General features: G+C 39.3%; 1 protein-coding gene and 1 long non-coding RNA gene across 13 annotated transcripts in view; one reads left to right on the forward strand and one right to left on the reverse strand.

Annotated features, from left to right (window-relative positions):
• Positions 1-26,374, forward strand: part of AAK1 (AP2 associated kinase 1) — a 144,707-nt gene extending 118,333 nt beyond the window's left edge. For 6 of the 12 annotated variants that reach the window (XM_015571476.1, XM_006775317.2, XM_015571477.1 and 3 more), the window contains 5 exons: positions 4,685-4,786; positions 5,834-5,935; positions 7,303-7,413; positions 8,937-9,047; positions 19,167-26,374. In XM_015571476.1, coding sequence (XP_015426962.1) covers positions 4,685-4,786; positions 5,834-5,935; positions 7,303-7,413; positions 8,937-9,047; positions 19,167-20,296 — 1,556 coding nt within the window. In that variant the 3' untranslated portion in view covers positions 20,297-26,374. Of the gene's footprint in view, positions 1-4,684; positions 4,787-5,833; positions 5,936-7,302; positions 7,414-8,936; positions 9,048-9,921; positions 11,631-19,166 lie in introns of those variants that run through there. The other 6 variants (XM_006775324.2, XM_006775326.2, XM_006775325.2 and 3 more) reach the window with 3 other exon arrangements.
• On the reverse strand, positions 13,308-17,394 carry LOC107184919. Its single transcript, XR_001515816.1, has 2 exons — positions 16,185-17,394; positions 13,308-16,121 (listed from the first exon to the last, which is right to left on the reverse strand). It is a non-coding gene; the product is annotated as an uncharacterized LOC107184919 (long non-coding RNA).
• Positions 26,375-27,648: the final 1,274 nt, after the last annotated feature.

Below are 27,648 nucleotides of genomic sequence, written 5' to 3' on the forward strand. Positions count from 1 at the left end.
CAGTTCCTATTTCCTGCTTTTTTTTTCATGTTGGATGGGACCTTTTAAGTTTATCTTCATTTTATCAGTAAGAAAACTTAGATCCAAAGTGTCATACAAACTTAGTGCAGAACCCAGGTCTCTTGTCTTAGTACCTTTTCTTCCTAGTAAGACCATGCTGCCTCCTTCTCACATTTCACTTTATTCAAGGAATTCTGCTTATTCTGATTTCATAACAAGGTTTGAGGGTGAAAATGGAATTGCACCCATTTTGCAGTCTGTAATCTCAGGCCTTAGTGGTTTGGTGATCCCTCATCTAATCCTAAAAGAAAAGTTAATCTCCTTTTATGTACCAAGCACTTTGATATATAGTAGCGCTCGCGCACACACACACATGAATTCTTGTAAATATACCCGTTAATTTCTGACAACCTATTAAAGTAGTTTTTATCCTCTGTCTACAAGTGAGAAATTGATATATAGTAGCACGCACGCACACACACACACATGAATTCTTGTAAATATACCCATTAATTTCTGACAACCTACTAAAGTAGTTTTTATCCTCTGTCTACAAGTGAGAAAACTGATGCTTAGAAAAATTAGGTAACTAACTTAAGTGATCAGAATCAGCCTCAGAACTGGACCATTTCCTTCTATCCAGAGTTGCCCACTACTTTTCACATAATGGAATATGATGGCGTCAAGTACTTGTGAGTCTAACACAGAAGAAATGGGAAACTCTTGTAACATGTTTTTTAGGAAGATCTGCACTGCTTTTTTCCACTCATCCACCCAGCCCCATAATACATGCCTCAGAGTGTTTTTATAAAACCTTCAGAGAGAAGACAGAGTTCATAAAATGAAGGATACCAAGGCCAGTCCTTGAAGCACATGGGAGGCCTTCAGGGTATGACTTGTAGACTCTCAGCTTCCGGTAACCTTTCCTGTACCTCCTTTACATCCTGTCCTCAAGTTCTTCGTTTACAGTGACCAAAGAACCAATGATAGCTTTAAATGTGATCGCTCCTTCCCTGGCTGGTCTGGCTCAGTGGATAGAGCGTCAGCCTGCAGACTCAAGAGTCCCAGGTTCGATTCCGGTCAAGGGCATGTACCTGGGTTGCGGGCACATCCCCAGTAGGGGGTGTGCAGGAGGCAGCTGATCGATGTTTCTCTCTCATCGATGTTTCTAACTCTCTATCCCTCTCCCTTCCTCTCTGTAAAAAATCAATAAAATATTTTTTTTAAAAATGTGATCTCTCATAAGATAGCTCTACATTTTAAAGCAATTGAAGTCTTAGTTAAAGCAAAGGAATGAATCTCTAGTGCATAGAAGATCTGGGTCCTAGTCCTAGCTGGCTATCTGGCGTTCTTGCCATAAGCTCTTGGGCTAGTTATTTTACTTTTCTGAGGCTGCTTTCTTCATCTGCAAGTGAGAAGGCTAGTTGTTGGATAAGATTTGAGGTTTTTTCCAATGCCAACATGTCTTTTATGACTTGACCGTTGTACATGGGACCATGTCTGTGTGAAGATCTTTCCTCCTGTGTTGATAGATATAGGCAGGCCCTGTTGGTAGCATGTGGAAGTCCAATCCAGGCTCTCCCATGTCTCGTCTATGACTTTGGGCAAGTCATACATTCTCACAGTCTCTGATCTCCATTGTCCTCAATTCTGTGTTATTTCCAAACCCAGGGTTTTTTGTCAATGATAAATGAGAATGTTTGACATTGAACTCTACAAACGTAAATGATGAATGTTGCTATAATGGTGCCTGGGGACCAGCCCTGAGAGCCTTTTCTTACTTCGAGAGTATTAGGAGTGAAAGAAGCTGGTTTTGCACGTGCCATCCACCTTCAGATGCTGTAGCTGTATTCTCATTCCTGTTTTCTGCCGGGTATTACTTTGTCCCTTCCCCCTCCCTGCCATAGTTCCAGGATTTGAGTAACCCCACGCAGTAATGATTACCTGTGTGAGCAGCCTGTTACTTTCAGGTTTGGTCAGAAAACAAGCATCTTACCCCATCTCCACTCCATTTCATCTCACCACAGCACATGTACTTTTTAATACTCTTACATACTTTTTGCTAATGGCTAATAAAAGAATTAGATTCTTGTTGAAGTACGTGACTATTTCCAGTTGATCCCCTATCACTCCCACCTCCCCAGTGAAGCTGAAAGGCAGAGGTGTGACAGAGAGTAGTAACTAGAGGGAACCAAGAACTAGGATACAGAGTTAATAAGACACCTTCCCCACTTTCAGTGATGTTGTAAGGACTGCAAGCACAGAGTGTTCCGGAAGGTTCCCGTAATGTTGGTGGGGTGGGGCAGGCTGTGAGGAAATGATGATATTTAAGTGACCAGTACAAAAAGGTGTGGGGAGGTTTCTCCATTTGACGGTTGAGACAGTGTCAGAAGTTTAAGGAACTACCCCTGGTCACAGTGAGTCCCTGGAAGAGGCTAGAATTCAGGCTCGGAAAGAATGCTAGTCTGATGTTTGGAACCAAGATAAACTGCTGTATGAAAAACAAGCAAGTAATTTTGGGTCTTTACTTTTTATCCATTGCTTTACAAAATTACAAATATATGAGTACTAAAAGTGAAAGAAATAATTGCTTTTTTTTTTTAAGTGAGAGAAGCTTTTGGGAGGAATAAAACAAAGCTAACGTTCAGAATAAAAATGTAGATGTTTTGGGAAAACCTTATTTTCACCAGTATGCTGAAAATTGCCAAAGATATGTTAACATCTTTTCTTATAGTAAAATGTCACATATAGTTTCAGATAAGGCTGATGTGATTATGCTGTATGCTTGGTTAGTGCCTGGGGTGTTCTTCCCTGCTGTGGAGAGGCTTCTTGTTTACGGCCCTGCTTTCTTCAGTATGAATCAGGTGCACATGAGGAAGGTCGCATGTTATCACTTAAGTCAAAGATAGCTACATGCCATATACTCTGAACGTGGTAAATTGGTTTCACATATTAAAGTGTCTTTTTCTGCAATGTGTTAATTATACCAAAGCAAATGATCTTGCCAAGACACTAAAACTCATTATTTCATCTGTGTAGTTATAGATCACCTAACTTCAAGTCACCTAAAATTTGGTTTCTATCCCTCAATCAATATCAACTTAGCCTTTACTTATCTCAATTCCTGATGGCCCTAGATGAATACAGATCCATTAAAACTGTTATATATACAGCCCTGCCAGTGTGGCTCAGTTGGTTGGAGCATTGGCCCATGCATCGAAGGGTCACAGGTTCAATTCCAGGTCAGGGCATACACCCAGGTTGCAGTTCACGCCCAGGTGAGGTGCATAAGGTACAGATCAATGTTTCTCCCTCTTCCTTCCTTTGTCTCTAAAATCAATAAAAACATATCCTCAGTTGAGTATTTAAGTTTTTTTAAATGTTATATACACATACTTGAATTTTAAGTCTTTTCTTTATCTCTAACAATTTAATTTTAGTTTTATCTTAATGGCATTTTATTTTGGTGATAGAAAAAACATTGTTGATAATTGGCCTTTAACTGGGCAAGTTATAGAATTTATGTGACCTCGGTCTCTTGTAAGCAAAAGGACGTATGAGTTCTTAATTCCCTTCTTTCTACACAATTCTATGACTTATTACTTTGTTTTAAGTTAATCCTCTAGCATTAATAGGTTAAAGGTAAATGGATAGTTGTTGATGGATCAGGGTTAAAGAAATTATAAATCTTAGTGTGTATAGATTATCACACATTAAGTTACCAGGTGTAACAAACCTGGTGGCTTCTGTTATCCTTTTGTTTCTTAGTCACAAGATGTCAAAAGTAATAGCATGTCACAGACTCTCAGTTGGCAGACAATAAATGATTGTTGACATTAACTTGGGCATGGTTTATTATATTCTCTTAGTGAGTTATAAACCATTTCTAAATGCAAGTAAAAAAAGAGAGATTCAAAACTGAGCCCAGGAAGGGATATGAATACACAGAGACATATGCACATGTTTATGGCAGCTTTATTTTTAATAACTAAAAACTGGAAACAACCAAACATCATCAACTAGTAAATGAATCAACAAAATATGCATTCATACAATAGAACACCACCCAGCAATAGAACAGAATAAACTACTGATACATGCAACAATGTAGAGGAATCTCAAAAGCATTATGATAAATAAAGACCACCAGACAGAAAAGACTGCTTACATTATGGTTCCATTTATAGGAAATCCTAGGGAAAAAAGGAGGGAGGGGGCAAAGCTATCAGGACAGAAAACAGACCAGTTGTCACCAGAGTCTGGGGGTGAGAAGAAGACATTGATTAGAAAGGGGCACACGGGTACTTTCTAGGGTGCTGGAAATGTTTTCTACATCATTATTTCAGTGGTGCTTCTATGAATGTGGACATTTATTAACATTAAGCAAATTATACACTTAAATTGATTACTTTTATTCAGTGTAAATTGTACCTCAAATTTAAAAACCAGCAAACCTAGTCTTGTATGCCTCACAGAGTTGACTACTTCAGTTAGGGAAATAATCATTTTTTAAACTTCAAACTTTGAAAGATTAGTTTTAACAATATACTAACATGATTTTTATGATGAATTGATATAAAATGTTGACCCCCTAAAATGTATTTGCATAGAAAATGGAAAATGATCAGCTTGCTTTAATATCTCATTGCATTTTGCTTTCTCTTTACCTCTCTGCCCGACCTAGAAAAGCTAATTGAGGGACTCAAATCTCCTGACACTTCTCTTCTGCTCCCTGACCTCTTGCCTATGACAGATCCTTTTGGCAGCACTTCTGATGCTGTAATTGGTAAAGTCATCATCTGTTTCTTCAGTAATGCATGATGTGTGTGTCTATTTCAAGAATGATATCTAATTGGTTAACAGACCCCTAGTGAGTATACCTGGTGAGGAATGGAAATGCCGCCAAGCCTTCTGCTGTTGGACAAGGCCTTGTGCTAACCCAGAAGCCAAGGTTATTTAATCTCCTTTGTTAGCACCTCAAATCAAGTGTTTTCTCTGTCTTCCAGCTGCACAACACTGTTATTTTTGCCTTGTTTTGATATCCTGAGATTTCTAGAGTGATGTCTTATGAATGAGGAAGAATGTGGGAAAATTCACACTTAGTTACAAAAGCTTCACGAAAAAAGTTGGTTTCAAGCTGGGCCCTACCTTTAGCAGAGTCTTCTTTAGAAGGCCCCTCTACGTGCCAGGTATTAGTAACTGGCACAACACATGCCTGGTGGTGAAGCCTCAGGGGTAGAAACTGGGGAAGGGGCTTGGTCTGCTTGTCCTTACATTTCTCTGTGCTCCAACCGCAAGGCAGGCAAATGCCCAGGACCCCTGTACTCCAGGGGTGCAAAGTCCTAGAACTCAGAGTCCACGACCCTGCGGAGAGCTGGGCCTCTAGCTGGGGGATGTCTCAGCGTGATACCACCACACTGCATCCTGGATGGGATTAGAGATGGACTAGTGGCCTCTGCAAGGCACAGAGAATGTGAAAGGCTCCCAAGTTTGTCCCTTGAGAAAAACAAAATTAACAGAAGATATTAAGGTGCCTTTCAGTTTGTTTTCTGACATGGAAGAGATCTCCTGGACAGCTCTTATTCTGTATTTATCTATAAAAACTGAGAATCACTGAGACAGGCCACAGTGGTTAACTTTGCACAGACCTGCTCAATCAGTGAAGCCCAGATACTCAAAGCAGCAGAAATAAAGTAACTTCTGTGCTTTCCACCTCTCCTGAGACTGGCATTTTAGAAACCTGTAGGAGAAAGCCTTGATAGAATTGTCCAAGAACTTCGGACTGCCTTTCCCTTACCCGTTATTCTCCTTTTTTAATGCTCTGTTACAAAAGAAAAAGCTGATGTTGCTGTTGAGAGTCTCATACCAGGACTGGAGCCCCCAGTGCCCCAGCGCCTCCCATCTCAGACGGAGTCTGTGACCTCGAACCGCACAGGTCAGTCAGGAGTGTCTGCAGCGGCAGGGACTGCTTGATGTGGGGAGCTCTCAGAGCAGTCTTTCCACCGGACAGATGGTCCGGGGTTTATTTTGCAGCTTGGTTAGTTCCTCCCAGAAGGGATGCCCTGCATTGTTGCAGTCCCAGCTTCTAGATGTTGAGTGATGTGTTTCCTCGCCAAAAAGCAGATTATGTTTTTGGAGTTCTTTGTAGAGTGATCCCTGGGCTTTCTCTGATTACAGTCTATCTTTATTCAGGATTTTTTTTTCCACTGGTGGCCGATTCCTTCCACCTCCTTAATTACAGAACTCTGCTGAGCTGTAAGGATGCCCTTAACTCCTCCAGGTTACTGAGCAGTCTCTCCCCTCTAACAGTGGTATCCATGGAGCTCATTTCTGGATGTTGACACCCTGTTGCTAGCACAGTGCTTTAATCATATAGGTGATTTGCTATTAAATTGTAGGCAAAGTTGAAATCTTTGCTGTTTCCAGCATTTCACCCTGATTTTTCCAAGTTCACTCCTAGTAGACTTCCTTAACTGCCCATAAATACAGATTTGATAACCTTCCTTTTTTTGAGTCCATAATTACCTTGATAAAAAATGTCCAATCCTAACTAGGAATGGAAACAATTAGAAGTCTAGGAAGTATGAGAATTAACTCACCAGGTTAAAATAATTTAATAGGGTTTCTTTTTCTTGTGCTTACTTGGCTATTTTCTTCTAGAAAACTTTTCAGAAAATAATTCATGTGTTAAAATACTTGAACTCTGAATTTTGTCTTCTGTTCTTTATCTAAAAGCAAAATTATGTGTTCAAAGGAGCAATTCAGATTTAAAGAATACTATTAGTAAGGGGCAAGGTCATTCTATTCTGCATAGGAATCTGTTTGTGGTCAGGAAAGAACTGTTTAATCATGTCATATTACACTAATAATAAGCCAGAGACAACCCCCGTCTAGTCAAATTGGTCACCTCATTCTATAGTGATTCTTTTTCCATGAATGTTTAGGGGAAGTTTAAGTGAAACTCTTTAGTTGAAAAGTTCTTTTTCCCAAATGGCATTTGCTGAAAACTGAGCTGCTAAAGTTTTATTGGCATCCAAATCACGTATTTGCTTATCTAACAACCTCTGAGCAAAAAATGCTTCCATATTTATATATTAAGGTTAAGAGGAATACATGCTTCTGTAGATGAAATCCAGAGTGTTTAACGTGTTTCCTTTGGTTTTCTTTCTCCTGCCTTGGCTTGTTTGTATGACATGTACTGGTAAACGCGGTAACTTAAAGGCGAAGGTCTAATCCTGTGATATTGTTGTATGTGCCATTTAATGCCGTCACTGACCTGGGATGCTGTTAATCTGGACTCAGATTCTCTCACCGGGGAAGATTCCCTGATCGATTGCTCTCTGCTTTCTAACCCTACTACCGACCTTCTGGAAGAGTTTGCCCCCATAGCGATCTCTGCTCCAGCCCATAAAGGTAAATGCTTTCTTCTTCTTGGACCCACATGTGTCCTTAAAGGAGAACCGAACACCTCCTGAAACTTTTTCTTACCAAAAGTCTTTGCTAGTGAAGTGTTTTAACCACCTCCTTATGTGCAAAACTTGAGCTAGTATTCTCAGCCACTGTGTTATAGTCCCGCTCAGAAAGAATACTTAATAAGACTTAGACAACAGATTGGTGGAGGTCGGAGCTACATATCTTTGAAGTCAATTCAAGTAGATGGTTGAGTTGATTAACCACTGACTATAATTATTAATATGATACTTGTTCGCCTTAGAACTTAAAAATGTTTCATCAAATATGGTGTAACATTTTGGATAGTGATAAATAGGCACCAGTCCTCAAAAATTGAATTTGTAAAAATTTTGAATCTAAGTTAACATTTGAGTCACAGTTACTTACAAGATTTCTCTTTTTAATCTACCATTTTCACTTCTTAGTCTTAGGTTAATACTGGTTTTTAATTCTGCTGGACAGAAGTAGCTTGCATTGAGTTCTATTCTGTGAGTAGTTTGTGAAAGTGATAGGCACAGTGCCTGGCTTACTGTACACAGGCATTCACTAAACTTCTTTCTGTGCGTGGGTAGTGAATGTGATTTTCTAGAAGGAGCAAATACATAGAAAAGGAACAGTTTAGAAGTCCTTCTGAAGGAAATTCAAAAAGGAAGCCTCCCCAAGTTGACTGAAAAGTAATTAGCCTGTGGTTTGCAGTGGTAATAGCTGAGCTTTTGTTTTTACCCTTTATAGCATTCAAATGATTATGTTTTTATAGAACATGTAGAAAGAAGTTACCTGTTTACCAAGTATGTCTGACACGAGTGTGTCAGCGGCAACGTGTAATTACAGAGGAGCAGTACTTGCAAAATAGGCACTTAGCTAGCACTTGCTCGTAGGAGAGCCTTAATTAGAAGGGAGAAGAATATTCTAACAAGCTTCTGCTGGGAATCTCAGTGCATGTGATCCTGTGCCCCAACATTCCCTGAGGCATCAGAGGTATATGAAAGTCTGTTTTCCCAATCAAAGGGCGGTGAGTCCTCTCAGAAGCACTTATTTGCATTGTGCATAGCGGTTGCTTTGTAAGGAGAAACTCCCCCATCCCATGGTTTTCTGTTTTTCAGGTGTTGTTAGTCAGGTCTCTGTTTGTTCAGTAAAGAAGATAAATGACTAATCACTGCTTTTGTGAATTACTCACATTGAAGAAATACCTCCAGTAACTACAATTAATGATCTTATAATGGCAGAGAGAATTCATCTTACAACCCTTCTCCCTCATCATTTATGAAAGTCTTAACATGGCCAGCGCTAAAACCTTTTCTGCTATTTCCCTAAATTTTCCAATTTTGCTACATTTATTTCAACTCAGGAAAATAAGCATTTTCATCTTTAAAAAACTGCATTGATTGAGAAACAATTGGGAACTCTGTGCCTCTTACATGTTCTCTCATTTGCTAATCTCTGCTTCTGTTGTTTCTGCTTGTGTACTTGCATTCTGTATTAAGCTGCAGAAGATAGTAATCTCATCTCAGGTTTTGATGTCCCTGAGGGCTCGGACAAGGTGGCAGAAGATGAGTTTGACCCTATTCCTGTATTGATAACCAAAAACCCACAAGGTAAGAAAGAGAGGTTTGGGAAAAGAGCTTGATACCAGCTCTCTACAAAATAGTGGGGTACCTTTTTTACAAGGGGAAAAAAGAGCAACATTTAATGAAGGATATTGAGGATAATGACAATCATTGTGGGCTGGACCAATACAGATAGGTAGAGATACAGATACAGATAGAGATACTGACAGAGGTATCTTAAAGCCTGGCCATGTGTTTCTTTAGAGAGAAGAAAAGTATTAAATAGTTTGACCAAAAGTTGCTTTTTCAAAGCATCAAGCCAAAAATAAGTGATCTTTCAGTCAGTGGAAACCTGAAGACATATATCAGAAAAAGCACTGAACATTTTTTAATCATGATTAGAATAATTTATAATAAATATTCTTCCCAAAGAAATTAACAATGGTGCTTTGATATAAGTTGAATTTTTTGAATGTTTGTGGAACATACTTTTTCCTCTCTGATGGAGTCAAATCATTTGAACATACCACAAAACATATATTTTTAAAGCATGTTTTTATTGCAATGGTCTTAATAACTGTTGTCTTCCCAAAGCAAGATTACTGATTTTTACCCTATCAGGGAGATGATACTATGTTGTCAAGAAGTTAGTATATAGCCAGCAGTTCTCAGGTAAAATATATATATTCATTAGAAAGGTGTCCTGCCTACAGGATGGTATGCACACAGTGCCTGAGCCTTTTACGGGAGGTGGCGGATACCTAATTTATATGTTTAAAAATCAACATGTAAGAGTTTGCAAATGTAAATTGTTGCTTCTGTAGGGTTTTGTTTTAGTTTGGTTTTTCTCCTTTGCTTGCTCTGCACATCTAACCCTTAACCCTCTGTGTTTTGTACTGAATTCCTATCTCTCCACTTCCAGGTGGGCACTCTAGAAACAGCAGTGGGAGCTCTGAGTCCAGTCTTCCCAACCTAGCCAGGTCTTTACTGCTGGTGGATCAGCTCATAGACCTGTAGCCGTGACCCAGTAGCAGATGCAGTTCTGTAACCTTCATACCGTAATATACATTTTCATTACGGAATTATAAGAAAAATGATTTTTTTAAAAATCTGCAAATAAGGGGCCCTCTAGGCCTTATCTCCTACCCCTTGCCTTCTCCTATAGAAATGATAAGGAAAGAAAATCAATTTGGCCCTCCAGATATTTCTTGGCCAGTTCCTCCCTGATTGTTCGCTGTGTTTTCTCATTACCCTTCTTCAATAGCATTATCTTAAATCAAGCACTAGATGCCATGAGCTTCACCTCAGACGGAATCAACTCCACCAAAAGCTTAACTGTAACTGAAACTAGTGAACTGACACCTTTGCCTCATTCTTGCTAGGAATGGCCTCCCAAATCAATCCTCCCGACCCGTCTCCTTTGGCCAGATGCTGATGAATGTGTTTCTCTGCTTTCGCTTTTTATCCTGCTGCATTATTATGAAGACATGGCTTCTTCGGTTGGTCTAACTCTAGGCAGTAGCCTGGAGACAGGTGTGTGGTTTAAGAAAGGGTAAAACTGACTGACTGATGGTATATATTTGAAAAGACAAAGTGAGCCCAGCTCTAGCCAACCAACGTTGACCTTGTTTGATCATAGACTTAGCCAAGGGATTTTACACCCCATGCAACCTGCCCAGCATTCATCCAGCATTCTGGCTTCCATTGAACCGCAATTTCTCAGATCGGGAGATGTGACTGCAAGTACTTAAGATCCTTGGATAAATGTGTACATGATATAAATCCCAAATATTGCCATTCCTTTTCATGTTAACCATCCCAAGCCGGGATCTCAGAATTAGACCAAAACAAGACAATGGTGATAATATGATACCTTTTATTAGAAGACTTTTCATTGGGGGGTGGCTGGGGGAGGGGAAGGAATTGTAGCAGAAACAGATGTATTTTTCTTGTGATTTTTATTTTGAATCAAATACTGTAAATTGTGTATAAATGAAGACGCTGAATAGTTCTGTTTCCACTTGGCGTTTCAAGTCTGACATCAGGTGTCTGTACAGGGTTTTTGATCTCGTTCCCTTGTATAACTTTACACTGCAATCCTACAGTGTGACATATGGAATCATTTTGAGTAGACTTGTGCGTTGCTATAAGCTTTCAGCAGGTCTTCTGTCTTTGTAGAATAAGCATGTTGTTTATTTGCAGATAAACAGAAATAAGTGTGCTGACAAGCTAGGCACAATTTGACTCTGGCTACTTACCTTTCTTTCTCTCTGATGTTTGATTGAAGGATGCAGCCAATGAAATGTTCAGTTGGTTTTCCTTGGCTTCCTAGAGTGAAAAATAAAACAAAGCATAGTTCCTCACTAACCTTAGAATATTGTTCATAAAATAAATAAAGGACCTTGCACTGACACGACAACATGCCTCATGGTCACCCTCTGTATATGTCCTTACTGAGTTAAGTGTATTTTTTTTCCTTACATGGAAAGCAGTTTTCTAAAAATTACCCTTTTGAAAAGGTGGGCACAGAGAACCCCACTGTGGTTCTCTTCGTTGAGTGCCATTGTCCATGATCAGAGGGAAACTAAACTCTTAGTTGGTCAGATTTCTACAAATAAAATTCCAAGTCCATTTGCTTGTTTCTCTATCTGGTACTTTTGTTTCTTCCTCACATTTGCACTTTAAGGGAGGGAAAAAGAAAGTTGAACAGCAACAGTCTGCAAAACACTGCATGCACTTTGGAGGTTAAGCTTTGACCTCAGCAATGTGAGTGCAGCCTTTGAAAGGCATCAGAGAAAAAGTTTGAATCTTTCAGTCTTCCTTCTGACTTGAAACACTTCCCATGCCAACTGAAGCTACATGAGCTAAGTAAAGGCCTCTATGAGGATAATGGATCATTTCCAAATTGAGGAAGGCACAAGCCTTCCTGCTAAGGATTTAAAAAAGACATCCTTGATGAGCTCTTCCTGTTTGAATAGCAGTGAAAATGGGACTTGGCTTGCCCCTTTATGGACAGGAATATTATTGAAGATCAAAATTGTATTCTGTTTCCTGGACATAGAAAAAAATGTATAAACTAATGAAGGAAATGTTTATTTTTAAAATAAGAATAATGTTTTATGCCTACGTTTCTCAATTTGTTTTTTTTATACATATGTGTTAAAAATATAATGAATATTTAGTTTCTTGAAACCATGGAATGTATAGTTTAGAAATTAGGTGTCTCTAACTTATTCCTTTCATGTATTATCCTAATCACATTGAGATATAGTATCTAGTCATCTGGCTCAATAGAGACCATTAATGAAAAGAGCAGACTAGAAGCCAGAGACTGAATGGAGGAAGCCCAAGGGGGACAATGACATGAAATTCTTTAGGAGTAGGGCCTCAGAGGGGAGAACTATTTTTCTGTGAAGGAATACAGTGAGTGAGCCAATAAATGGGGCCTCTTAATATATATATATATAGCATCATCCCTAAGCTAAAAGGGTTTATTTGAGATGAGTGTAGTGTGCTGATAATTAATAGACTTATGGAATTATAAAAGGGACCTTAGAGGTCATCATCTAGTCCACCCACTTCATTTTACAAGTGTAGGATCTGAGACAGGGTAGTGGGAGAAGAGGCCTAGATAGGGCAGAGCACCTGGAATCTCATCTTGACCTTTGCCAGTCACTGTCTGAGTTACTTCAGCAGATGCATCACTTCCCAGAGCTGCTGTCCTCGTTTAGACAATGATGGGTTTGGACTTCATGATCTCTAAGATTATAGAATTATAGGGCTCTAAGTATATATTATTATGCTTTGGGAGGACTATGAAGGATTTATATATCCTGATGTTCTTCAGTTATCTAATGTAGTTCTTACTGTAGCAGAGTTTACCTTTTAGAAAATTATAATGGGCTTTTACTAACCTGGGTTGCTCTTTTTTGGTTATCTGAATTAGAAGCCTAAATTATGACAGAGTTTTGGACAGAGATGTTCTTTTTTTTAATATTACACACTCCCACACATGCACACTCCCACACACGGAGTACAACAAAACAATATCAAATTTCGATTCTTTAAAAAATATATAATCAATGATCTGCTATATAAAAATGGATAAATACTGTAAGCATATGTGTTTTTTTAATTAGATATCTTAAAATTTATTTTTTTATTTTTCAATTATTGTTTATATTCAATTCTGTATTAGTTTCAGGTGTACAGCAAAGTGGTTAGAAAATCATATAAGCATATGTTTCTGATTTGCTTTTATTCCAATTGTGCAAGAGTAGACAACATCTCAAATTATTATTTTTTCCCTTTAGAGCATTCTAATAACTAGATTGCCAAATTCAAGTCCCATTGTTTTTAAAAACATATCACAAGAGATAAGGCTTAAGTGGACACTTATAAATATGGTTATAATTAATGATTACTTTAGCAGACATATTGGAATTTTGACATCTAATTGAGTGTTGTTCCTTGATTTTAGTTGGGAACCTAATACTTATCTTAATCATTAAAGTTATTTTTGAAACTGCTCTCCTTAGAAATACTATCAAGGAAGGTAATAAGGTATAAGAAAATCAGTTATTATTACCTAATTGGTATCACTTTCAGCACCTGAAAATAGGTGTGTGTTTTTTTAGTCTACTTTTTCTACCACTCTTGGTTCTAAGTGACATTTAGCTGTTTCCAAAGGCAAAATCACCACCCTAAGATCAAGAGTAGTTACTATTAAAGATAGTAAAGAATATAATCCACACAACATTTTCAGGAAGAACCTTATAATGGAAAGGGACAATGATCATTCTTAACTTTCTTAATATTCTGAATAAGTGAATGACTGGTTTAGCCTGTCTTTAGTGTAGTTTAGAAAAATGGAAGATACATATTTTTAAAATACCTCTAAAATAGGTTGTCACGTTGTTCAGTGTCATTTGATAATGAACTTGCCACTTAAATTATAATTATAAAACTTGGATTGCTAATAATTATAGGGGAACAAACAAAAAAAGAGGCTGTTTTTCTCAAGATGACATGTTAATTTTGTTTATAATACTTTTTCCCACTCTCCTGACCAATAATTGATCATTTTTATTTAAGTCAGCCCAATCTTCTCCCAGATCAGAAACAGCTTTGCTTTCAGCAGTGCTGTGGTAAGCAGGGGACCTTCGGGGTTGACCTCATCCCAGAGGTATGAAGATAATAACTTGTTCAGCCCAGCACACTGTAGATACCTTGGGCCAAAATAAAGTTTCCATGATGAAGTTTGTGAGCTCCATGAGTCTTTAACTTTCTCAGTTTATAAGACTATCCAGATACTATAGCCACTAGCTTAGAGTTTGGAGATAAAAATGACAGGGTAACCTCATTTAAAAAAAGAAAAAAGAAAAGAAAAAAAGATAAGATTGTCCAAAATACTGAATTAAGTAAATTAGAGGCTGCCAAGCGGAACAGAGAAACTATCACATGAATTTTAAAATGGAATATTTACTGAAATACTCCAGATATTACAAAGCTATCTTTCATTCCCCTTTAGAGACTATACATTTATGAGCTGTTAGCCTTTTCCTTGTCCATGCTAGTAATGTTCCTGGATGTGCTTGGGTTTTTTGAGTCAGAATGAATCCTGAATGGCTTCCATTTCAAATAATCTGTATCAAGATACCATTTTGTTTCTCCTTGGTGTCCCTTCACTGAGGTGGGGGAGGGAGGTGTTTTGGGTAATGCAAAGTTACCTAGTGGTGGTAGTTGCTAGAGTGGAAGACACTGTCTTGGTTCCCACTTTGATATAGTATCTGAATGTACTCTTTTCCTGCCAGTACTCTCTGCCCTATTGCACGCCCCTCCTCACGTGGATGTATATTTACCACAGGTCATTATCCCCGCTCTCCCAAGAAGACAGAGCAAACAGAGGTACATGAAGCTATCTTATGCAGTAAAAATGTGAAATTTGAACATTGCTACGCAAGTATTATATAAAAACAAGTCTGTAAACAAATTTCTTATGTAAACATACAGGGGAATAAAGACTTTTATCTGTTCAAACAGGAGCATTGATGTTTAGAGCTATAAACAACTTAAAATAGCTGCTGTTTTCCTGAGCTGAAAACCCACTTTTTCAAAAAGGATTGAAACACTTTGTTGAATGACAATAAGTACCTGCGCACAAGGGAAGTGTGGCCACATGTGAGAGACATGCTGAGGACATTTTAATGAGTCATGGCTACCCTGGCTCCACCTTGTGGTCTGGGAGAACAAAACCAAGTGCGCCTGCATTTGATATGATCAGACACGGGGTTGTAAAATGGAGCACAGATTTGCAGCTATCCTCCTCTAATTTCATCTTTAATATACCCAGGCCAATTTAATTAAACATGTTATGTTGGCAACAGCAGTTTTATGCCCAGGGAGAAATCTCTCCCATTTAATTGCTCCATTGGCTTGAGAGGCACAGCATCGCTAGCCAAGATTGGCTCCTAGCAAATCCCTTATTCCCCAGTCGTGGGTTTTAATGCGACTACACAGCATATGGTCAAACCAAATGCTTAATTTGATCATCTAAGCCAAAAGGTCATAGAAGTTATTATAGAGGAAAGTGAAATTCAGGTTGCGCGTGATGTATTATATTAAGGAATAACCAGTCAGAAATTTAAGTCTTCACATTTTGATTTTTTAGAAAGCATGCTGATGACCTTCACTATGTCCACCTGATAAAATTTTCAGAATAAACCTTTCCCAAATCATTCAACACTCCTCATTGCTTTTGAAGTTAATTGAGAGTTAGTGAGGATAGTTGCCAAGTCATCAAATATTTTTGGGGACTCCTTTCCTACTCTCTGAAGCATGTGAGCTCTTACTGAAATCTATATAATTTTGGAGCCTCAAAATAGACTAAAATGGAGTTTTGAAAAGTGTGCTTAACCTTAACGTGGCACACAATTCTACGTCAGAGCAAGAAAAAGAAATGTTTTGACTTGTTGCTTAATTTAATGTGCTCAACCAAAATAAAAAGAGACATGACCTAGTTCGAAGGAATTAGAACAAAATGCCCTACCTTAAGCTTCTTGATAAGGAAGACCCTGTGCAGACAATGTGGTCAGGTCCTGGCCTTACCGCCCCCCTCCCCAACTGTCTATCTTTATTGAGCTCTGTGGTTGTGATGGTCAGGTCCTGGCCTTAACTCTCCCCCACCCCCCCAACAACTGTCTATCTTTATTGAGCTCTGTGGTTGTGGTTAAGGCATCTGCTGTGCATGCCATTAATTACTAGACCAAGGCATGAGGTTAAATTAATGTAAACCCTTTAATTGCTAGTAAGCAGACTACTTCGCACATGTTTCCTGATGGTGCAAGGCTATCTTCATAAACAGACTGTTCACCCTGAAAACACGTGTTCTCCCTACAAGAACACACTCCTGTTCCAAAAAAGACCTCTAACTCCCAACAAAACTCAACGTCTACCTTCTGTTTACAGTTATCTATAATCTCTCTTCTTGACTACTCCGTTTCTTGTGCTGTCACCATCAAAATTCCCTGAGGGAATGTGGTTGTCTGTGCTTTTCCATATCGATCAGCATTTCTTTGGTCTGCAAAGTGCCAGGCTTGGAGAATTGCAGAAGGTGTTTGCTCTCTGCCTTGGTCCCACTGCCCCTCTACTAAAAAGAATGGACAGGTTGAGGGACTTGGCCTTCTCAGGAGAAACCTTCACATATATCTTTCCAATCCTGTAAGCAGATTCATGCTGAAAGAGATATGAAGCAGTCTGGCCTTGCTTTGAAGGACAGGAGACCGATTTTCCCTTTGAACTCTATGTTAAAGCATTTTTGTGGCTGTGTGTGTGAATTTTAAAAGCTGTTGGAACTTTAAGTATGATTTTCCCATTGCACCATGAAGGGTATAGAAGATGCTCTAAGTTGGTAGGCTTCCATTTGACTTGACCAAAAACCCACTTTTTAACAGAAGTAATTTTGATAAATCTGGCGTGTTCTTCCATCCTGTCCAACTCTGGAGATGGCCACCCCTGATTGGCACTTAGAGTTCTCAAAATGTAATCGAACACTGTGGGCATCCAACGTGACCAGGTTCTATGGGTAACTGCTTTGGGACAATCTCTGCACACAAATATATTTCACTGAATTTAATTTAAATTTCCCCAAAACACTAACTCTGGCAAACCAGTGTTTATTATTGACCTATATGATGTCAGAATCAGTCATTGGCATGACTAAATTTGCCATTTTTTTCCTAAATGATATTTTGTTCTCCCACAGAACCAGCTTAATAACATCAACTTTCAGGGTAGATTTGGAAGTTAAGAATTTGTGCCTTAGTTTTGGCAACTGAAAATTTGCACATCTGATGCTGTTAGAAAATGGTTCAAAGAGTGTGTGTGTGTGGGGGGGGGTGGCTCTCATACCGCTTTGCTTGGCAGATCTTATTTTGGAAAACTTCTCTTCCCCCTTTCATTTGAATTTCCTCCCAGAAGTCACCATCTGGGAATCACTGTGACAAATCTAATATCAGTAAACTTGCCTGAGAGGTTAGGATTATGTCTTTCCACATAGATTGCAAGGGAGAAGGTGTTCCATTTATTTCCTATCCCCTAATGCTTTCATATCATGCAAGTGCATATATTAAAGCTGTAACACAAGGAAAAATTTATCCTCTTCAAAATAAACTTACTCTTCAAATGCTATTCAGAAAGCCATTTGCTCCAGGATAGAATTTAACTTCAAGACTCTGATGTGGGATTCATCAAATGCATTTCAACTGTTAGAAAGGGAAATAAAAAGGAGGGGGAGGACACCTTTTGTTTCTGGAAACAATATTTAAGGTCAGAATTATTTAAAAAGAAACACTGCTCAAAAGGTATAGGATTCAGAAGAGTATAGTATTTTTGTACAGTATCTTCTAAAATGTTCGGGTCTCTCTCTGCAACTCTTTACAATGTAATAGCAACTGGTTTCCCAATAAACTGATTTTGATGCTGCTTCAGCTGTGTTCTGTGTGCTTACTTTAAGCAAACTTAAAGGGGGATATTGTTAGCAGAAGTTTCTATGAGCAAATGGTTTGCATAGGAGGGGAGAGGACTACGTGGGGTTGGGGTGATTGAATTACCTCTGTACAGAGGTTCCAAGTCATCTATAGAATCCAAATCTTTTTACCAAATGTTCTTATCTTGGTGGGTTGGGAAACCCATGATGAAATGATACCTTTACCCCCAACCACCCTTTCTCTGGATTCTTCTTGCTTAGTTACATATGCCTTTTTCCTGCCCTCTTGCTAACATGTGCCCAATGACATACTTCTAACCTGCTAATGTTTCTTGGAAGGTAAGCTCTCTTGCATTCTGATAATTGTCTATTTGATGTTAAAAGCCAGAGCACCCAGAGGCACTTCTACTAGATAGAAATAGACTAGTATATTAGAGTTTGCAAATACTTCTGTAATTTCCCATACATTTTACTCTGTTTAAAGAAATTTAAGATGGAATCATTTAAACAGAGGAGGTCTTTGCTAACTTAAAAGACAGAAAACAAAATTCCAGGGCTACTCCAGCTAAAGTTGAAATTTAGTATAATTTTGCTTATGTCTCCTCCCCTGAGAAAGTGCCTTCAGTATTCCTGTTGGAGGTACTTTTATGTCAATCAGCAAGTAAACTTGCATTTATCTAGCAGCCGCGTTTTGCTGCTGTTTGGGGGCAAAGGATGGGTGTCCTCAGATACCAGCAGAGCATGACCATATATCAGATACTGAATTGAATTTGTCCCCAGACAGTATTTCTGCATACTCCAGAACCATCATGGTATACGTGAAGATGAGTGGCTGGGTTTGTTTTCATTCCATCATGTGCCCGTGCCAGCTAGAGCAAGTGTCAGTGCCTAGCCCTGTGAGTAGGAGCATTGCATAGCTGCACTAAATGTCTGTGTGCCTAACGTCTTCATCTCCTTTCCTGTACATTGTGCTTATCATGTCCCAAAATGTGAGACAGTGATTGGTTGTGTTCCAGTTTGTGTGCAGTTTCCTTGCCTGACTTTTATTTTTCTGTTTTTCCTTTTCCATGTTCAACATCTATTATTTGGTCCCATGATGTTACTGCCGTGGGTTGACCATTAAATGTTCCACGGAGAATTGAACCAGCTGCGCATTAATTCTGCATTTTGTGCTTTTCTAGGTCTCCAGAGAGAGCCCAATCCCTGTCCTGTAATAACTGTAGAGCACTTTAAAGAATCAACGGGCGTTAAAGGCCTTCCCCTCTATCCAGACCCCTCCAGAGTACCTGACACAAAAACACAGAACAATTTAGAATCTGACTACTTGGCCAGAGATGGCCCTTCAAGCAACAGCTCATTCCACAGCAGCGAGGAGGAAGGGACTGACCTCGAGGGGGACATGCTAGACTGCAGTGGGTCTCGCCCGCTCCTCATGGAATCTGAAGACGAGGATGAGAGCTGCAAGCCTCTGCAGGGGAAGCTGGGAGGAGCCATTCCGTTCGCTCAGCCAGAAGTCTCTACTGAGCCAGCAAAGGCAGTGCAAGGTGGAAAAAAGAACCAGTTTCAAGCCCCCACACAACCAACCACTGATGGTGTTGGTGAGCCAGATGTTTTTGCCACAGCCCCCTTTAAGAGCTCAAGGATTCCAACGGACGAAATGGACATTTTCTCCAAAGCCCCTTTTGTCTCCAAGGGCAGTGTGGCTCCTTCCCAGCCAGAGGAGGCGGATGTGTTCTTAAGAGCTCCTTTTACCAAGAAGAAAAGTATGGAGGAGGTAACAGTTGCCCAGAGCGCCTCCCAGGAGTTGCCCACACAGGCCAGTCTTCTCAGTCAGACAGACGAGGTCGCTCAGCTCTCAGGCCTTGACAGAGCAGTGTACTCCTCTGTCCGACCTCAGTATTCCATGGCTGGTTTTGCCCCACAATCCAACCTCCCTTCCCATTCTGTACAAGCAGCAGACCATCCTGACAGCATCTCACCCAGGGGAGCCTCCCTGGAATCTGGGAGCCATCTTAATGACAGAAACAAAGGACTTCAGCCTCAGAAAGAAGCTGCCTCGGGCCCCATGGCTGGCAAATCATTCCGCCCCCAGTCTTTATCCAAATATTCCCGTCACTATAGCCCAGAAGATGAGCCAAGTCCCGAAGCCCAGCCCATTGCTGCCTACAAAATTGTTTCGCAAACCAACAGGCAGTCCATAGCTGGCTCTGTTTCCATCACATCCCTTCCTTCCAGGACTACGGAGCTGCCAGCTGCTGATCCTTTTGCTTTAGCACCCTTTCCTTCAAAATCAGGCAAGCAGAAACCTTAGGAGCAATACTTGAGCCTTAGGCCTCTTGTGTCTGCCCCACCTTCAGTAACCCACCACATCACTCCCAGCTGAGCCTTCCTAAGAAGAAATATATCAATTATGATCTTTCAGTTCCCTGGGTCAGAGGCGGATATCAGTCAACAAACTCAGTTGCAGTGATACTTAGTCAAAACCCCTTTGAGTATGCTCATTTCTTTTGTTTATATTGATTTCTGGACTTTCAGGCTTTTCCATCTCCAACTCTACCCAGAACTCTGCTTTCTTCCCTCCTCCCCCGAAACTGGGATTTTTTTGTTTGTTTGTTTCTTTAAAATATATTTTTTATTGAGTTCAGAAAGGGAGAGAGAGATAGAAACATCAATCATTGACCGCTGCCTCTTGCGCAACCTGCGCATATGCCCTTGACCGGAATCAAACCTGGGACCCTTCAGTTTGCAAGCCAAAGCTCTATCCACAGAGCCCTCCTGGCTAGGGCCCCAGAATCCGTTTAAATCCAGAAATAATTTACCCAACCCCAAAAGGGCCATGTTATTGCTAGTTTTAATTCCTGCAGTCCTGTTCTGAGTCATGTCCATTGAAGAATTGAGATTAGTCCCTCCAGGACATAATACCCTTGAAAAGGGGATATTTCTGGGAAGAAATGCAAGATAAAAATCCTGCACCTCAAGAGGAAGTGTAAGCCTGCAGATATAATCATTCCTGTAAAGCCAGCAGCCCTAGGATTCTCTGCATCTGTTTCTGAGTCTGTGCCAGCCTGGCTGGCCCTTGCACATGTGTGTCTGTGGGTATTAACACGTGTCAGATCTTTTCCTATGTAGAAATGCAAACGGATGAGATATCTGAGCTCATTTCTCATAGTGTTGAGCCTTCCCTACATCCTCGCTGCTTTGTAAATCAGTACGAGTGCACAGGTGTGTGTGTGTGCGCATGTGTGTGCACATTTGTACATGAGCATAGGAAGCATTTTTTCTTTAAGATAATCTTGCCCCACAATCCTACCTCCACAATCATTTACTAGCATTGGTCTCCTACACTAACTGATATTTTTATTTAGTTCTTTTCTCGTAAAATTTATTTCATTGGACAGTATAAGAAAATCGTGCTGAAACAGGTTTCAGAGTAGATTTCTTTTTCTTCACAATTTTTTATTTGTGATTAACAAATTCCATTTACCTGGTCATGAAAAATTAATTATTTTTCTACATTTCCCCCTCAGGACAATAGAAAAGAGCACCTTGCTACAGTTTCAGTCACTGGGTATGTGATCTTAAAAAGTATTTCACAAACCTTAGGTCTGAGCACTGCATGCTGTCATTATGGAATTAAGTAATCATGAGACTAGGCTACAAACTAGATTTGCTTGCTGGCTTGTTTGTTCCAAATCCTTGCCATTTTCCTCTACTGCCTCTTAAGGAGTGTAAATCTAAGACTTGTAAGTAAGTGTATTTGGGAGAATGGAAAAGAGCTGAATCTGTTAGCCATGAAAACTTTTATTCTCTCTTTAGATGTTGAAGTAAGCCAGATAGATGACGGACTTGTGTTTTTGAAATGTTTTCTCTTTCTGGAAAGATCTGACTCATTCCTAGCTGTTTTCATACCCTTTATTATTAGTGCCTTAAGATGAAATTTATGTCTCAATGGTAAGGCTTCTGCTGAGGAAATTCAACATAATGGGAAGAGTTGCTACACCATGTTTCAATGTGAAAGCTTCTTGTGACTTATAGTAAATGTTAGGGATTTTTTTCCCCCCATTAGCTGGAGAAATTGGGGAAGTTGCTTACCAAACAAGATTAATGATTTAAGAATTCCTGGAAATTCATCCAAGAATCAAGCCTGAATTTGTCCAGTTCTATTGCACTTGATACGGTGTCAAGTTTTTAAATTTAAAGTTCATGGATCTTGGCAGTAAAATAGGAACAACTGCTTTTTAAGACTTCTTCTAGTTTTGTCTCCACCTATTTTAGATGACCAGGTTAAAGGATAAAGTGAAATAATCGGCACTGGATCAGAGCTACTAGCAATGGTTTTTCCAGCTGAGGTTTCTTTGTGCCAGAAATGAATATCTTTCACTTTGTTAGATGTTAAATGTTTATTCTAAGGGTTTTCTTTCTCCCAGTGATCATTTCTGATTTTCCTGTGTAACAGTGGATGCAAAATTATCTTTCCAGTTGGATGAATTCGTTTTAGCTAATGCATATGGAATTTTGCACCCCAAACTCCTCCCCTTGATATTATCAATTAAAGCCTTCAAAGGCAAGAGGATAGGAATATTCAGGAGAGTTTTCACCCCAAATCAGAAACTCTTAGAAAGTAGACCATTATTCTAACTCACTCTTCCAAATATTCAGGCTTACCACCTCTCTAACAGCCCTGCAAATGTTTTTCCTTTTTTTAAAAAAATCACATCCTCCTAATCAAGTAGCCATTTTAATCCTCAAGATAAAATCAATAAAATCATGGTGGTTTTTATTATGCACTTGAATCCTTTGTCAACCATGGGCTCGTAACCTGTTTTTCTTCTCACTGGAGACTTATGATGGTTAGAGACCCTAAATACCTTTTTGAATAGGACGTGAATAAAAACACATACAAATTACTGTTGTATTGTTACTGATACATGAAAATTTTGTGACTGTGGGATTATATTAATTATTAGCTTGCAGCTAGTGAATTCTGCAGTCATCTACTTTGGATCATAGACGGTAAATACATCCCTGAAAGGTAAAATGTTCTTCCCAGAGGCCATCCTGCATCTGGAAATCTGGAAAATTTAGTTTATAGAAATCAGGAGTGCTCAGAGTGCTTTGAATTAGTAGTAAATGCATGTTTCCAGCAACTACACTGCAATATGTTAATATTAAAGAGAAAAAGAAAAGGTGTAGTCAACAAAATGCGGCACTTCTTATTTTAGTTTGCTTCATGTGTTCCTTGCCTTGCACACCTCATAGGAAATGCAGGAACTTGTGACCTTTCTTTCTTTTAGTGGAGCATATTGAGCCAGAATATATTCAGAATAAAGCATTGAATCACACCATGCACTAATTGACTAACAGGCACTGTTGAAATAATGAATTATCTTATGTGTGGCGAAAAATAGTTCACATATCTGTTTCTTGGGCTTACAGACAGCCCTGAGCTCCAAAATCCTTATTAGATCAGGAAATGGAATGAACAAAATGTGTGACAGGACCTAAGGGTATCTAGGTCAGTAACTCTATTTCATTTGGGGCCCATTCATTGTTGAGTTGAAAATTTCACGTGTGTAGATTAGTATGTGTTTATATTCCCATATTAGCTGAGTTTAATTTGGTAACTAAGATATTTCTTTCTAAACTCCAGGAAAAATACAGTATTTTATTGACCCATTATTTAAGTTTTAAAATATGTGTATATCAGTGTTTTCAACATGTATGTATGATATTAAACAGACATTTCACGGACTCATATCAGGTTTATATAAAATAAGTGTAATCACCAGAGTGGTTTGACAAGAGGAATTCAATCGTGCTGTATTTGATTCCATAAAGAAAAGTCACCATAGCCTAGATCCTGTAATATGTATAATTATGTCAAATAGGAAACTTTACCATATAGGAAACTAGAGAAGGGTAGGATCAAGCTCTTTTCACAGGAAGGATATGACTTAAAATGGAGTCACTTTAATAAATGTTATTCTCTGCTATGTCTTTGGAATTGAAATTGGAGAACATATGCCAGTCAACTGTGGAATGGCTGCTGACCACACAGATGCAGTTTTTGAGAAAACTGCAGTTTCTGAAAAATATGGAACCCAGATTACTTCGATTAAAGGTACATAGGAGAGCTGCTGAAAGGGACACACCTTCTAAGGAGGCAGGACCACCTTGTAAGCACCACAGCCACCCCTGAGTTCTGATCCTTCAATCTTGCCTGATGGAGTAAACATGAAGATTTTAAATGAAATTATGTAATATGAATTCTTAGTGTTTCCAATGCCTTTGTTAACTACTACTTGTAGTTTATTTGTTCTTTTTTGTTTTGAACCACCAGGATACTTGCAAACTTGTGACTTGTGAAGTTCACTTAAGGGGGAATTTCAAAATGCTTGAAAATAAAAAGTAGTATCAGGTTGGGAGTTGTTTTTGTGTTCTTTTGCTACAAAATGAATTTGCTAGGTTGATGAGAACAACAAGCTGGCTCAGCTGAGATGTGGGAATTTACACTGGGCATGTATTGATTCTCAGAATGCCACCTTGCCCTCTGACTTCCTGGTCCTATCTGCCTCGTTTGCAGCTTGTCTTTTATTAGGAAACAGGCCTCCCACATGTGGTGCCCAGGATCTCATCATCAAAATGCTGCCAGACATGGCTTTGTCCTGCTCTTTCTTTACCCTGCAAGTCGTCCTGGCTCATTTTCCTTGTTCCTATTCCCACTTCATTTCCTCACATGACACCCCCCTATTACAACCATACCAATAAGTGTTTAAGAGGTATGAATGAACATTATGTTAATTTTTATTTGCCTCCCTTTTTACTGTAAACAGTTTCTCCTTACATTTCAGCCTAGCCTGTGATAATCTCACCACACTGGAGTAATTCACAAAATAAGAAAGAAATGGCTCACCTTCCTCATTTCTTATGGACTAGAAAAGAGGATAAAGGAAGGTTGGCAGGACCCCAGCCTTCCTCTGTGGAAACAACCAAAAAGTATCTATTCACCTTGATCTAACACAGGTCCCAGAGTGCCCTAGAATGCAGGGGCAAGTTTACCAACCCACTGGTGGCCTAGTCCAGTATTCCCATAACTTATAATTACATAAGAAATTTAGTCTGAGCTACTTCACAGCAATCTCAATATGTGTTGAGTTTATACTAACAATGTTTTGTTCTTGAAATCTAGTCAATGTTATCTGTATTGCATTGTAATATACCAGTATATGCATGTTAAAGGAATCTGTTTGATTCCTTTGGGTAAGGAATTACAGAAATGGTTTTTACCAATGTCAGTTAAAGTGAGCCTTTGAGAGTGAAAGAAGATGTAGCCTCTTCACTCTGAAACGACAAGTCAGGTGTATTCTCCGAGTCTACCAAAGACTCCTATTTGGGAAATGTGAATATAACGTGTGTATATATGCGCACGCGAGTGTGTGTGTGTGTGTGTGTGTGTGTGTGTGTGTGTCTGTGTGTTTATCCCATGTTTTCTGCCATGGTGTTAAGACCTCCTAATAAAGGCATCCAAAGAATACCAAGAGGTGACAGTGGATATTTGGCATGAGTAAATTTGGTTCCATTTGCCAACAGCTCTCTGACTCTTAATAGGAAACAGTCCTCCCATGTGTGATGCCCAGGATCCCATCATCAATACGCTACCAGACATAGCTTTTCCCTGCTCCAAATTGGGGGAAATAACAGTAATATTTGAACTTTAATGAGCTTTGCATCGATGATTCAGGGACAATTGGTGATGGGCTGAGTTCACAGAGATGATGTTCAAAGAAGATCCAGGCATCCAAAAAGTTCTGAGTAAGAACTAAAGTTGTTCTACATAAGGCTGGGAAAAAGCAGCCATTGCCTGAGCTTCATTTCCACAATAAGCATGTTCTCATCCACGAGAATGAAACTTAGTTTTGTCCTAAATTCTTGGCTCACGTATAGTGTTGGGAGGAAAACTGACCAGAACACTACCAGGCCTGCAAGATATTACTTTGAAAGAGGAAATGTTTCAGGTCATTTTTTAGGAACTGGAAACCAAAACAGGCCATGGACCATGCTCATTCCATGGGGAAGAGGTGCACTTCCTCTGCTGGCTGTATTTTAAATTGACTGAATGAGGAGGGTGACCCAGCTGAAAGGGGTATTGAGGCCATCAGATCTCAGAAAACAATATGTGCATGCAATCTCGAGGCTGTGAACATGAAAAAGGAAGGGGAAAGACAATTTTAAAGTCAATCTTTGTTTTTGCAATACCTCTTATTTGCAGACTATTGGATTATGTTATTGCACTCTTTGTGTGATCTATCTTATGTATCTGATAGTTTTTATGAATAATTGAGTTGTAAACTCCTATATACTTTATTAAAGTGAACCTAATTAAAATAAATGATCTATACTTTGTATTTTTTTATGTCAAGTCTTCCTGGGATTAAAAAGCTCCATAAATGCCTGGGCAGTGTGGCTCAGTGGTTGAATGTAGATCAATGAACCAGGAGGTCACGGTTTGATTCCCAGTCAGCGCACATGCCCAGGTTGTGGGCTCAATCCCTGGTAGTGGGTGTGCAGGAGACAGCCCATCAATGATTCTCATCATTGATGTTTCTATCTCCCTTCCTCCCTGAAATCAATACAAATATCTATCTATTTAAAAAAGCTCCACAGGTACCTTTCACTTTACTACCAAGCCTAGTTTTATATTTTTAAGTTCCAAGAACAATGGTTGCTTGCTTTCTTGCTTTCCAATGTTGTCATTGTTATTTCCTGAGATCTTTCTATTCCAGATGTTTTATGGAGAAATAAATAATACAAGCTAATCGGGCCATAAAGACCAAGCTGGGAAAACAACAGAGTTCCCTACTATGCAAACTCCTGTGAGCGTCTAATACAGGGGTCCTCAAACTACGGCCCGCGGGCCACATGCAAATACAAATATTGTATTTGTTCCCGTTTTGTTTTGTTTTTTACTTCAAAATAAGATATGTGCAGTGTGCATAGGAATTTGTTCGTAGTTTTTTGTGCTTTTTTTTAAAACTATAGTCCGGCCCTCCAATGGTCTGAGGGACAGTGAACTGGCCCCCTGTTTAAAAAGTTTGAGGACCCCTGGTCTAATATGTCTGTTATCTGAATGTGAGCTGCATTAACCTGAAGAGGTATTAACATAAGAAATTAAAAAAAGAAGTCTTGGGTGTGGGGGGGAATGCATTATACGTAAGAATTTTTTAAAATCTCCACTGTGGGAAAGAACCTGCCTGCCTATTTCCTCTCCAAATTTGGGGAAATAATAGTAATATTTTAACTTTAATGAGCTTCACATCCATGATTCAGGGAGAGTTGGTGATGAGCTGAGTTCACAGAGATGATGTTCAAAGAAGATCCGGGCATCCAAAAAGTTCTGACATAATATGCATGCGTAAAACCAAAGTTTGCTACTTTTTCTGAGGATTTAAGATTTGATTCATCTATCTTTAAGTATAGTTCTATAATGTGCAGTCCTTACACTTTTTCTATTTTAAGTTATGATTAACCAAAAGCACAGTTTTCCTTAACTATGACTCTGACTGCTTTGGTGGAAGCCCTTGCAGATACATCAGCCCCACTGAAATGTAGGATTCAGAGCCTTCTGCAAAGATGGACAGAGCTCACCTGTCTTAGCCCTACCTT

Source organism: Myotis davidii, unplaced genomic scaffold (assembly GCF_000327345.1).
Source record: "Myotis davidii unplaced genomic scaffold, ASM32734v1 scaffold247, whole genome shotgun sequence".
NCBI lineage: Eukaryota > Metazoa > Chordata > Mammalia > Chiroptera > Vespertilionidae > Myotis > Myotis davidii.